Genomic DNA, 10,806 nt, shown 5'->3' on the forward strand with positions numbered 1-10,806 from the left:
GAGACCGAACAGCCGTCTGAGGGTTTGGTTTCAAGGGCAGTTTCCATTAGGTGTCCTTTGTAAAATAAGGACAAGAAACATAAAACCTGTTCAGTAGGTAATGTGGGGAGAAGCAGGTGGGAGAGAGAGAAGAAAGGGAGGATGAGGAATTAGGGGGGTGGGGGAGGGAGGGACGCAGGCTCAGGACAGGGAGGCTTGGGCTGTCACGCTGGGCCTTCCCTCCTGAGCATCTCCGGGTAAGGGGCCTGGGCCCCGGGGGAAGTCTCTGGATAAAAACCGATCCTGACCTTCCGAGAGCTGGAGGAGACCCAAGCTGGGGCCCCAGGCTGGATGTAGGGCGGGGGGGCCTCCTCAGCAGCATCAGCAGCTAGGCCCACGTCAGCACTCCACCCTCCAGGGGCCTTCTGCCTAATGGGATTGGACAGACCCCTTTTCCCTCAGTGGTTTGCAGGACCCAGAATGAAAGAGGCAGGGAGGCAGGCCTTGCGGAGGTGGGCAGTTAGCACTCACTGAACCCTCACAAAATGAGCTGGTTGGGGCCTAGGGTCAGGGAGCGGGAGGGGGCTCAGCCCTCACACTGGTTTCTTCCTCACGCCTGGGAACCCCAGGAAGCCCTGACGTGTCTGTGTATCCCTGGAATGGGGGCAGAAGGCTCTGGAGCTAAAGAAGCCAGCTCCGGGGCTCGGGCAGAGACAGACGAGGAGGACAGGCTAAGGGGTCCCCAGGCGCTGCTGGCCTCTCCCTGCCTCCCCACTTCCCTCCCCTGTTCTCAGGGTTTCTCTGTCAGTTCCATGTCCCTTTCATTTCTGTCTTCCCCATCTTCTGCCTCATTCCTGGCTCATACCTGTCTATACCCATGCCCTCAGCTGGGGGCTAACAGCCACGCTGCACGCTGGGGCCTCCTCTGTACCTGCGGGCACTCCCAAGCCCTCAGCGCCTGTCTACGTGACTACTCTCTTCCCAGCCTGCTTCTGCTTCCACCTGTTCAGTCACTTGGTCCATGACCGGTCTGCCCACCTGGCGTGGTGTGAGGGCCACAAAGAAAGCCACTTGCCCCCAAACTTCCCTGTTCATAGCAAGCAAATCCCTGCCATTACGGCACCATCATTTAGTGTAAACCATTTACCTCTCTGGGCCTTTTTCTTTCTCCTTTCTTCCCTCCTTCTTTCCTCTCATGCTTGTAGGCAGTCTATGGATACAGGAGATGTTGAAAGGGGACGAGACAGCCCCTGCCACCCCCCTGCACGCTTTCAGGAAGAAAGCAATGGCAAAGATGGCCGGCCTGCTCCCCTCACCCTGACTCCTGATTCTGGCCCCATAATACTGGAGATTTCAGGAAGATTGGTGATCCCTGACCAACTCCAGTCCCTTTCTTCTGCCTTCTACCCACCCAGACAGCTCAGGCCTAGCTCTCAGAGGGAGAGTGGTACAGAGGGAAGCAGTGACTTTCCAGAGGCCAGCTGGTCTCCAGGGAGAAGTTGGGAGGGTGAGGGGATTTGGAGTTCAGAGGACCTCCCCTTCCCCCATTGGCCAGATGGTACCTCCTCAGACATGGAGGCCCCCGGGCACGCACTGGGGACATCTGGGGGAATGTTCACTTGCTGAGCCTGAGAGGCTGGCCGTGCCTACTGACCCAGCTGATGCCTGAGGCTGGGTTGGGGGTGGGGAGCTGTGCAAGGGGAGCAGGAGGGAGCCACAGAGCCTGCTCCCCTCCCTCTAACCCTGTGCCTGCCAGGCCTAGCTGTTCCCAGAATCCTATGGGGCAAGACAGGGAGAGCAAGGGGGCCAGGGTGGGCTGATCTGGGGGAGCAGTGGCACTGAGGCTGCCTCAGCCTTATTCAGCAGGAACTATGCCTCTGTGTGCATGATCGTGAGCATAAATCCATGTCGCGTCTGCATGGTTCTGTGAACCTGAACATGGCTTTGTTGTTTTTGTATGCTGCCTGTGGCCTGTTAGGGTCTGTGTCTGTGTGTTTGTGTGTCTGTGGGATTTCAAGTGTGGGTATGAGTTACTGTAGAGAAAGTGATATGGCCCTTCCCTCATGTCGCAGCCTCAGGGTTGGGCTATCTCCCAGGTGTGGGGGCCCGCCCCCGGCCTGGGACAGCAGCTGGCTTCTAGGGACAAGAGCTTTTCTCGATGACCTCCTGCAAGGACCAAGGTTCGATGTCCTGCCCTATGTCCCTGCTTAACAAAAGACAGGGCAGGCTGGACCCAGGAACACCTGGGTCCCTCAGTCTGCTCCAGTGGCCCACCTGCTTCTCCCAGGGCTGGTTCCTTGGGAAACAGGGGTCCAGGCTCAGGTGCTCCCCCAGCTTGACCTGGTGCTGGCTCTGGGCTCGGGGGACTAAGTGGAGGTGGGAGGACAGGACAAAGTGAGGCACGCAGACACTGGTGCATGTCTGCCCTGCTTTGCACACTTTCAAACTGATAAAGGTGAGAAGTGGAAACTTGCTCCTAGGAGGAAAAAAAAATTATATATATATATACACATATGTACATATGTATTGTGTGTCTCCCCCTCTGGTCTCCCTCTGAAGGTCTCCCCACTGCCGTCTCTGTCCTTTGCACTTGTGCATAGGACAGATTAGCATATTTCCCATAGGTCTCTGCCAAAGAGAACCCTAGAGAGTGAGCCCCACCTCCTCTGGCTGGGCTGCCTCCCTCCTTGGCAGGTAGCTTAGACAAAGGACAGCCAGGAGGTCATCTACACGTTTTGCTCAGGAAGGGCCCTTCCCCAGGGCCTCCTCGCTGGCCTCAGCCTCCCAGGCCTTTGCTATACCCAAAGTGGGGCCACTCCTCTCCACACCCACACATGTGACAGTTTTGGGCTCTGTTCTTGCACAGCCAATGCAGATATTGTGGGCCAACCCTCCAGACCATAATCCTTCTGTTCAACTGTCCTTTGAATCCCGTCCTTCCTCATTCCCACTGTCTCCCCCATCCAGTCTTCTCCATTCACCTGCCCACTGGGTCCGGTCATTCTTCTTCCTTCCCCTCATTTTTCTCATTGAAGCTTCCTTGTGCAGCCCATCCCGAGATAACCCAGAGTGGATTCCTCTCCCTAAATCTAAAAATTAACATTATTGAACTTGTACCATGCGTCAGGCTCACAGTAACTCAATCCTCACAAATTGCCACAAGGCGCTTATCTTTATCCTCGTTTTACCAAGAAACTGGCTAATCTATGGGTCCCGAGCTTCAGGGCCAAATGGCAGAGCTGAGACCTTAGCCAGGCCTTCTGCCCTCTGGACCACTGCTCTACACTGCCCCCCAATGGCCAGGCCAAGGGTTTTGGGGAAATCCGATCCCTCTGAGCCCTTCCAGTATGGAAGGCTGAGCATCTTGGTGGTATCTGAGCTAGGCAACTGCTGCCTTGGTTGCTGCCCCAGGGGTTGGGCTTTAAGTCCCCACAGATGCTCCTGAGACCTGGTAGGGGGAGAGTGTGAGGCCCTGGAGAGCTGGGTATGAGCACAAGACACCCTAGAGGATGCCCTGTGTCCCAGTCTGGCTCACTGCTCACTCACCGGTGCAGGGAAAGGGGGGATAGGGTGGCCAGGGGTTCTGTCTGGGACCTTCCCCCGCCCTCCCTGAGGTTTCCCAGCTTTTCCTGGGGCCTCTCCAGCCCCAGCCTGAGAACAGGTGCTACCTCTCTTGTTTTTCCCAGGACAAGAAGAGAGGCACAAGTTCAGAAAATAATTTAATAGAGAAACCATGAATTATATTCTCTACACCTAGCCTCCTGCAAGGAAGACAGACTCCTCTTGCCCCAAGGAGGCACTGAAGGGCACAAAGGTTAGAGATCGTCAACACCCTTGTGCAGTTTTTAAAAAGAATCCCCCAAGTAACTCCACGTGTGTACATTCTTCTCCAGATTAAAGTCACTTAGCTCACGTGGCGAGCTGAGGAGGTATTAACAGCGCCATTAGAGATGGGCGGATCCAGGCCCAGAAAAGGGAAGGGATGCACCCAGGGTCACAAACTGGGGTAGCAGCAACATCAGACCTCCTGGATTGTCGGGTCCTCTGCAGCCTGATGGGTCAGGCAGCCCCCATGTGGGCCCCTTCCAGGCCAGAACCAGCTCTGTGGCTAGTAGGAGCCAAGGATGAAGGCTGAGGACCCCTCCCCTCGTGCCCCCTGGGCCAGAGCAGGAACAAGGCATGGCTTTCTTAAATTTGCCCCACCCATATGAAGTACATTATTTTCACGTCTGAAGGATTATCTTAAAATATTGAGAGGGTGGGCAGGGGTCAGCTCCCACGAAGACTGGTGAGCTCTGTGGGGTGCATACCGTGGGGTGGGTGGTCCCTGAGGGGTCTTGGAGAGCCCCATTCCAGTGCAAGGAGTGAAGGGAGTTGCAATAAGGGCTCCCAGGAAGGGCAGGGGTGGGCACAGGCACAGCTGCCTGCTGACAGAGAAGGGCAAGAGCAGAGGGCTCCCTGTCCTGTTCCCAGAACAAAAACAGAAGCCCGATGCCCCAGAAGTGACAGGCTCAGGGTCCAGCAACCACCAAATAACAGAAGTCATATGAAGGAAACTTCTCCCAGAGTCCTGCTCCCCTTCCCTCAGGGGCCAAGGCCTAGTGTTCCCAACACAAACACGGGCCATCAGGGTCTGGGAAGTGCAGAGTATCCTGAGGGGAGCTGGGGATCCTCGGATGTGGGGGGTCGCAGAGTTGCCCATCCAGGAAGCCTGTTCCACAGCACTGCAGAGGACCACAGAATTCTGGGCATCAGTCTAGGTGAGTGTGTCCCCCATTTCAGGTGGCTTATGGTCTGTCCAGTCATCCTTCTGGGGTTACTGCAGGGTGCAAGCTGTGGAGGGGAAAAGGAGAAAGTCAGTCTTAAGTCTCTGGCCAAGAGGCAGAATCCAGGGCTGCCCCCAGCCCTCACCCCTCCTTCGTAGAGGGTCAGACCCCAGGGCAGGACTCACAGCTACGAACAGACTCCGACAGCCCCTCTTTGTCCAGGCTCTCGGCTGCCCAGCGGGACTCTCTCATCTGTGGAGCATAAAGGCGGCACAGGGGTGAGAGGCAGCCAGAGGCAGGCACCGAGCCACTGAGAGCACAAGGGCAAAGGACAGAGACGCAGTGGGGAGACCTTCAGAGGGAGACCAGAGGGGGAGACACACAAAGGGGCACAGGGGACAGCCAGCCAGGAGCAGAACTCATCCGGCCCGTGTGCCCACCTTGACCTGTTCCTTCAGGTACTCAGCTCGAGCCATGAGGTTCTGCACCTGCCAAGGGAAGACGTGCCCATGGGGTGTGGGTCAAAGGGGCCTTCAAATTGCTTGCCTCCTCACTCCTGAAACTCTCCACAGCCCTCTACCCCATCAGAACAACCTCCCCCTGACCTCGTCATCCCTCCCTTCTCCAGAAAGCCTTTCCACCTGACGCAGCCCAGCCCACTTCCTGCTGCTGGGTTCCCAGATCCATCTGTTCCGTTGCCCTGACCCCCAGCACCCGTGCCCCCTATGGAGCGCACGGGGCTACTGATTTACCAAGTCTGTGAGGACTGACTCGCAGACTTGGAACACCCCGAGGGAAGCTGAGGAGGTCCCTCATGCAGGAGCAGGGTAAGAAGACAAGAGGAAGCCCCCCAGTGCTCCCAACCCCAGTGGGCACCTCGGCGTGAAGCAGTTCCCGCCTCCGGCCTGGGGGCTCCGCTACAAAGAGAAGGAGGACACGTGGTGAGGGCCGGACAGCCCAGGGCCTGGGGAGTGTGGTGATAGGGGGCCTCACCTGCCAGCAGCACCAATAACTCCCCCAGGCCGTGCTGGTACAGGTCCAGGGCATCCTGCTCCCCACCAGCTTCCTCCTCCTGCAGCCACGGGGACACCAGGTCATTTCGGGTCATGACCCGGACTCTTCCTGCCCCACCAGGACCCCTTGCACTGGGCACAAACCTTGGCCATGGCAGCCGAAGCCACGTCCAGGGCAGCGAGGAGGCGAGGTTTGTCTCGGGCCATCTCTGGGATGAGGGCAAGGGTGCAGGGTGAGGAGAGCAGCCTGTTTTTCATCTCAGGGAGACCACCCCATGTTGCCTCCCCCTCGGGCTGGTGGGACGCTGCTGGGGGCCGAGGCCAGGAACCAGGCCTACCTCTGAGCAGGTCTCGGGCCGAGGTCCCCTGCCTCAGCAGGGCCTGATTGGAGGAGGAGACGATGGCTTTGAGCTCCTCAGCCCGGGACACGTACTGCCCCACCTGCAGAAAGCGAGGGGCTGAAGAGGGGCCGTCCCACTCCACCTCCCTCACCAGCACCCACCTCCAAGTTCTCCCTCTGGGTCCTCAGTGACTACTCCAAGCTGTAATGTCAGGGGGTCGACTGAGGCTCAACTAGGAGAGGAAGTTCTCGTTCTAAGTTCTAAGGAACCAGTCTGCAGAGGCCCCAGGCTCCCTCACCTGCTTCCCTCCGGAGACTCCCTCACCCACCTTTGCCTTAATTGCCTCCTTCCGCTGGGCATCCACTTCATCTGTAGAAAGGGGGGGTTCACATGAGGAGTCTGCCCTGCCCCACACCAAATTCTCTGGAATCCTCAAAAGGACCAAGTTCCAGATTTACCCTCTGCTTTGTCTCCCACAAAATTCTGGGTGGGGAGCGGCTTCTGGAATCCATCCACCGCAGCTGTGGCTGCCCCACCCCTGCTGCACCCAGGGGCTCCAGGCACTCACAGTGCAGGGCGGGCACGAAGAAGTCCAGAGCTTTGCAGTAGAGAGACAGAGCGGCCGCGGCGTCCCCGTCCTGGTCCTTCTTCACTGCCTGCACCACGAGGGCAGTCTGGGGGACAGACCGGGAGTCATGTCCGCTTCCCATGCTCACCATGAACAGAGAAGGGCAGGTCCCCCATTCGCCACCGAATGGGGTAGATGAGCCAGCCCCCCAACCTGCCCTCACCCCACCCCATCCCACCAGCCTGCTCACCGCTCGTGCCAGGCTCTCCCCACTGGGCACATGCTCCAGGTCCACCCAGGGGTGGGCGAAGAAGTCCTGGAAGGAGATGCGACGGTTGGGGTCCCGCTCTAGGAGCCGCTGCAGCAGGTCCCGGCAGTCTCGGGAGAGCGGGGGCCGCAGGGGGAGCTGCAGGGAGGATGGAGGACAGATCACATGGGCTTCCAGCACTTCAACCCCACCCAGGGGTCCGTCAGGACTGGGGGGCACCAAGCTGGGCCTGCGCGTGCGCCTGCTTGGCTTTCCTCCCAAAGGGGTCTGCACAAGAATCCCTGGGGCCAGCCCTTTGCTGCCTGCTGTGAGCTGGTCTGGGTTTCCAGAACCATACGGAACTTCAACTTCCCGTCTAGAGCATGCCCCGGCACCACAGAGCTGGCCCAGAGCCCACACCCCAATCTGTGCAGCTGGCAGTGAGGTCTCCAAACTCAGGGCCCTGAATCCCTCTGCCCAACAAGTGTCCAAGGCCCTTCAAGACTCACCTCGATAACCCGGTTGCTCCGGATCTTCTCTTCCAGCTCCGCAAACGACCTGGAGGCAAAGGGGGGCTGCCCGAAGAGGGCTTCTGTGGAAGGGAGGCAGATGGGAGGCTGGGAGGGGATAGGGTCAAGCCTGGCCTGGCCCACCTTTGGAAGATACCCCCAGAGCAAGGTCCCTGGGCCCGCAGAGTCACATTCCTTAGACCCCTTCAGGAGTAGCCAAGAGAGGCCCGGTGTGAGGACACGTGATGTAGGATGCAGGCCCCGGGGTAGGGCCGGGGACAGAGTTCTCACCGTACAGGATGACCCCCACGGACCAGAGGTCCACACGGGCGTCGTACTGCCGCTGACACACCATCTCAGGGGCCATGTAGAGAGGGGAGCCACGCAGTACATGCTTCTCGTCCCAGGGGGACATGTGCTGTGCGAAGCCGAAGTCTGCAGGCAAGAGGCAAGGCAGCAGAGCTCCACTTGTAGCTGCTTCTACTCCAGACCTTTAAAGCCTCACCCTGGGCTCCAGGGCAGGGCTCCTCCCCACCCTCCAGGCTCACCAGGATCAATCCTACCCTGCAGCCTCTGCTCACAGCCCCTCACTCCAGATCAGCCTAGAACACCCTCCTACATCCTCCTCTGGGAGCCAGAGTAAATCCCACTCACCCTGCACAGCCTCCTCAGGCTTCCTTTTCCAGGAAGCCCACCCTGATCGCGTGAGCTACAAGGATAAGGGCCCACTAGGGGTTAGAAGCTCGGGTTATACCTGGCTTTCTGGCCTCCAGCCTCAAGTCCGTTCTTTTCCAAGTGCCATCAGGGGCCACAGCCACGTCCTCCCCCACCTCCCACCCTCCAACACTGCCACATACCGAGTTATAGGCTGAGCCCTAATCCTGGTGACAGACCAATTCCTGACCCTGCTCACACACTGAGCCTCGTCACGCACTGAGTCTTGACCCTGACACTAGACTGAGCCCTGCCCCAAGCCAGTCCACTTCTGGAGTCGGGTGTGGGTAGCCTGAGAAAAGTCCTGCCTTTTGGTGGTGGGGCTGCACTCCCCAGCCCATCACTGTGTGATGACTCAACAGAGGGTGCATGAGAACCAGGGCTGCTGAATGTGCCCAGGCAGAGGGAGGCCTCTGCACACCCACCCTCCAAACTGCATCCCTGCTCTTCCGGACACACCTGCCAATTTAAGGTGGGGCTTCTCTAAGGAGCTCAGCAGAATGTTCTGTGGCTTCAGATCCAGGTGAGAGATATTCCGTTCATGCAGGAACTGCAAGGCACTAGCTGGGGAACAAACCCACGTGAAGCAACAGGTCAGAGGAGCCCATCTCCCACCTGCCTCTCGCCTCCCCATCTGACTCTTCAAGCTTTAATACTTAAGTATCAGGTTCCTGCCACTTCTAAGAATTTGCCCCTTATGCTCTTGGACCTCTTCACAAGTTCCCCCTCCCGGCAGGCTCCCCAGCCCTTTAGGTTCTTGTTATGTCCCTTGGCAAAGCGCTTGGGTCCTACCCCTGGGCCCTGGAACGTTCTATGAGTTCCTTATATTATGGAAACCTGGACTCCCCACAGATGGGGACTCCTCTCTGTCTCTCATGGCATCCTTAAGTCAGGGATAGGCACATGAGAAAGAGGGGGCCCTAAAAATCCAAGCTGGAACAGAGGCAACTGCTAAGAAGGGCTCTAAGCCTGGGGAGGGGGACTGAGGGGGGCAGAGATCATGGGAAGGGGTGTCAGGCAGGGGTCAGAGGCTTTTACCCAACTGCTGCATGAAGACACGAGCCACCTTCTCAGGCAGAATCCTGCGGGTATGAATGAAGCGAGACAGGTCACCCCCTGCACAGAACTCCATGATGAGGTAGATGTTGTCGCTGTCCCACTGTGATTATACAAGCAGACAAACAGCTTGAAGAGAACCGCCCTTCTCCAGGTCCCTTTAGGGGTGGCCCCACCCCAGGCCCGCACCTGGAAGTCTTTCAGCTGTACAATGTGGGGGTGTCGAATGCCCTTGAGGATCTCAATCTCTGTCAGTAGATTCTCCACGGATGCCTTGTTCAGACTCTTCTTGGCCACGCACTTTATGGCTACCACCTCACGAGTGTCCTTCTATGGGGACAGAAGATGAGATGATTCTGCCTTGAAGGGGCCAGAGGGCTCTGGTTCCCTCTGCCCCTCTTCCCCCATCAACTGGGCCTACCGGCTTCCCATCTTACCCTTCTCAGGACAGGGAGACATCGGATTCTGGAATCCCCCCCCCGTTCCCCCCCGCCCCCCCCCCCCGCTTCCCCACCCACTCTGATGTTCACCAACCCTGTTCCATAATCTGTTCCATTGTATTCTAGACTGCCCCCACTGAGGCATGTCATTCAGCGTTCTAGACCGACACACTCCGCTTCCTAACTGGGTTCAGCCTTCTAGAACCCTGTCCCAGGGTCTTCCCAGCCCCTCAAGTATCCTCCCTCTTTTGCGCCTGTTCTTCGGCCAGTGACACCGAGCTCCACCGAGGTCTCCACCGGCCTCTCCGGAGAAAACGGCTGCGTGGGCGTGTGTTTGTGTTTAAGACCTAAGGGTGGCAGTCGGCTCTCAGCAACCACCTCACCCACCGAAGGACACACGGACGCTGCCGGCCGCCCGCGGGCCCCTCCCTGCTCGCACGCCGCGTCTCACCTCTCGGACGGGCGCCCACCGGGGCTAGCTCGGGGTCTGGCGGGCACAGGGGCCCGGCCCTCGACGCTTCCCTGGCCCCGGGGATGCACCGCCCCGCACCCACCTTGGCGTAGGCTTTGTACACTGTGGCGTACGTGCCACTGCCCAGGCGCTCGGTGAGGATGAAGCCGTCCAGCCGCGGGGGGCCCCAACCCGGCCCCGCCATCCCCGCCGCCCCGCTCCCGCCGTTTCCTGCTTTCAGGCGCGGGGTTCCGGCGCGCAGCCCAGCGGGCAGAACGCGCGGCCGCGGGGAGCACTCCACGCTGCCCCCAGCGCCGCCCGCCGGGACTGCAGCGCGGTGGGCGGGGCGCTGGCTTCGCACCAGGTTCCCCAGGTGCAGTTCCCGGGCGCCTGGTGATTGCGTGATCCGCCAGGGCCCGCAAGGGTCCTTTGGGAACACTGAGGTCCTTGAGGGCCGAGGCCAGCAGACAAGGTCACCAGGAGGAATCCCATCCAGGCTTTATGGCTCACGTGAGGGGCAACAGGGGAGGCGCCAGGCTGAGCAGGTGTGTGGAGTGGGGGTTAAGTCAAAGAGGCTCCAGAGGGTCCCCCTCCGACCTAGACCAACAGCTCTGAACTAGAGGTACTGGGACAAGAAGGTGCCTTTGGAAGAGACCAATAGTCTCAGGAAGGGGTTTGGCCCCTCCTAGACCAGCCAGAACAGGGTGGCCAGCTGCAGAATC

The 10,806-nt window shown here is 59.0% G+C and overlaps 1 protein-coding gene across 3 annotated transcripts; it reads right to left on the reverse strand.

Moving 5' to 3' along the window:
• Positions 1-3,685: 3,685 nt before the first annotated feature.
• ULK3 (unc-51 like kinase 3) lies at positions 3,686-10,364 on the reverse strand. Of its 3 annotated transcripts, none has more exons than XM_040493278.1 (16): positions 10,188-10,364; positions 9,383-9,523; positions 9,176-9,296; positions 8,597-8,701; positions 7,715-7,858; positions 7,424-7,506; positions 6,918-6,983; positions 6,668-6,773; positions 6,428-6,468; positions 6,097-6,199; positions 5,903-5,967; positions 5,739-5,817; positions 5,622-5,662; positions 5,186-5,233; positions 4,931-4,997; positions 3,686-4,812 (listed from the first exon to the last, which is right to left on the reverse strand). In XM_040493278.1, the coding sequence occupies exons 1-16, from the start codon at positions 10,287-10,289 to the stop codon at positions 4,796-4,798; spliced, it is 1,329 nt and encodes a 442-aa protein (XP_040349212.1). In that variant the 5' UTR covers positions 10,290-10,364; the 3' UTR covers positions 3,686-4,795. The 3 variants fall into 3 exon arrangements, with proteins under 3 accessions (XP_040349212.1, XP_040349211.1, XP_040349213.1); XM_040493277.1 differs by having other exon boundaries at positions 6,918-7,073; XM_040493279.1 differs by lacking the exon at positions 10,188-10,364 and having other exon boundaries at positions 6,918-7,073; positions 9,176-9,219; positions 9,383-9,499.
• Between the last annotated feature and the right edge of the window lie 442 nt (positions 10,365-10,806).

This window comes from Herpailurus yagouaroundi, unplaced genomic scaffold (assembly GCF_014898765.1).
Source record: "Herpailurus yagouaroundi ecotype Mexico unplaced genomic scaffold, PumYag 184, whole genome shotgun sequence".
Taxonomy (NCBI): Eukaryota; Metazoa; Chordata; class Mammalia; order Carnivora; family Felidae; genus Herpailurus; species Herpailurus yagouaroundi.

Excerpts from the sequence above, each read along its gene's own strand:
- ULK3 (XM_040493277.1), bottom strand. The coding sequence starts at position 10,289 with ATGGCGGGGCCGGGTTGGGGCCCCCCGCGGCTGGACGGCTTCATCCTC. Across the intron at positions 8,702-9,175 it reads TGTCTTCATGCAGCAGTTGG|CTAGTGCCTTGCAGTTCCTG; the intron begins GTAAAAGCCTCT and ends TTTGTTCCCCAG. Across the intron at positions 7,074-7,423 it reads GGAGCAACCGGGTTATCGAG|CTCCCCCTGCGGCCCCCGCT; the intron begins GTGAGTCTTGAA and ends TCCTCCCTGCAG.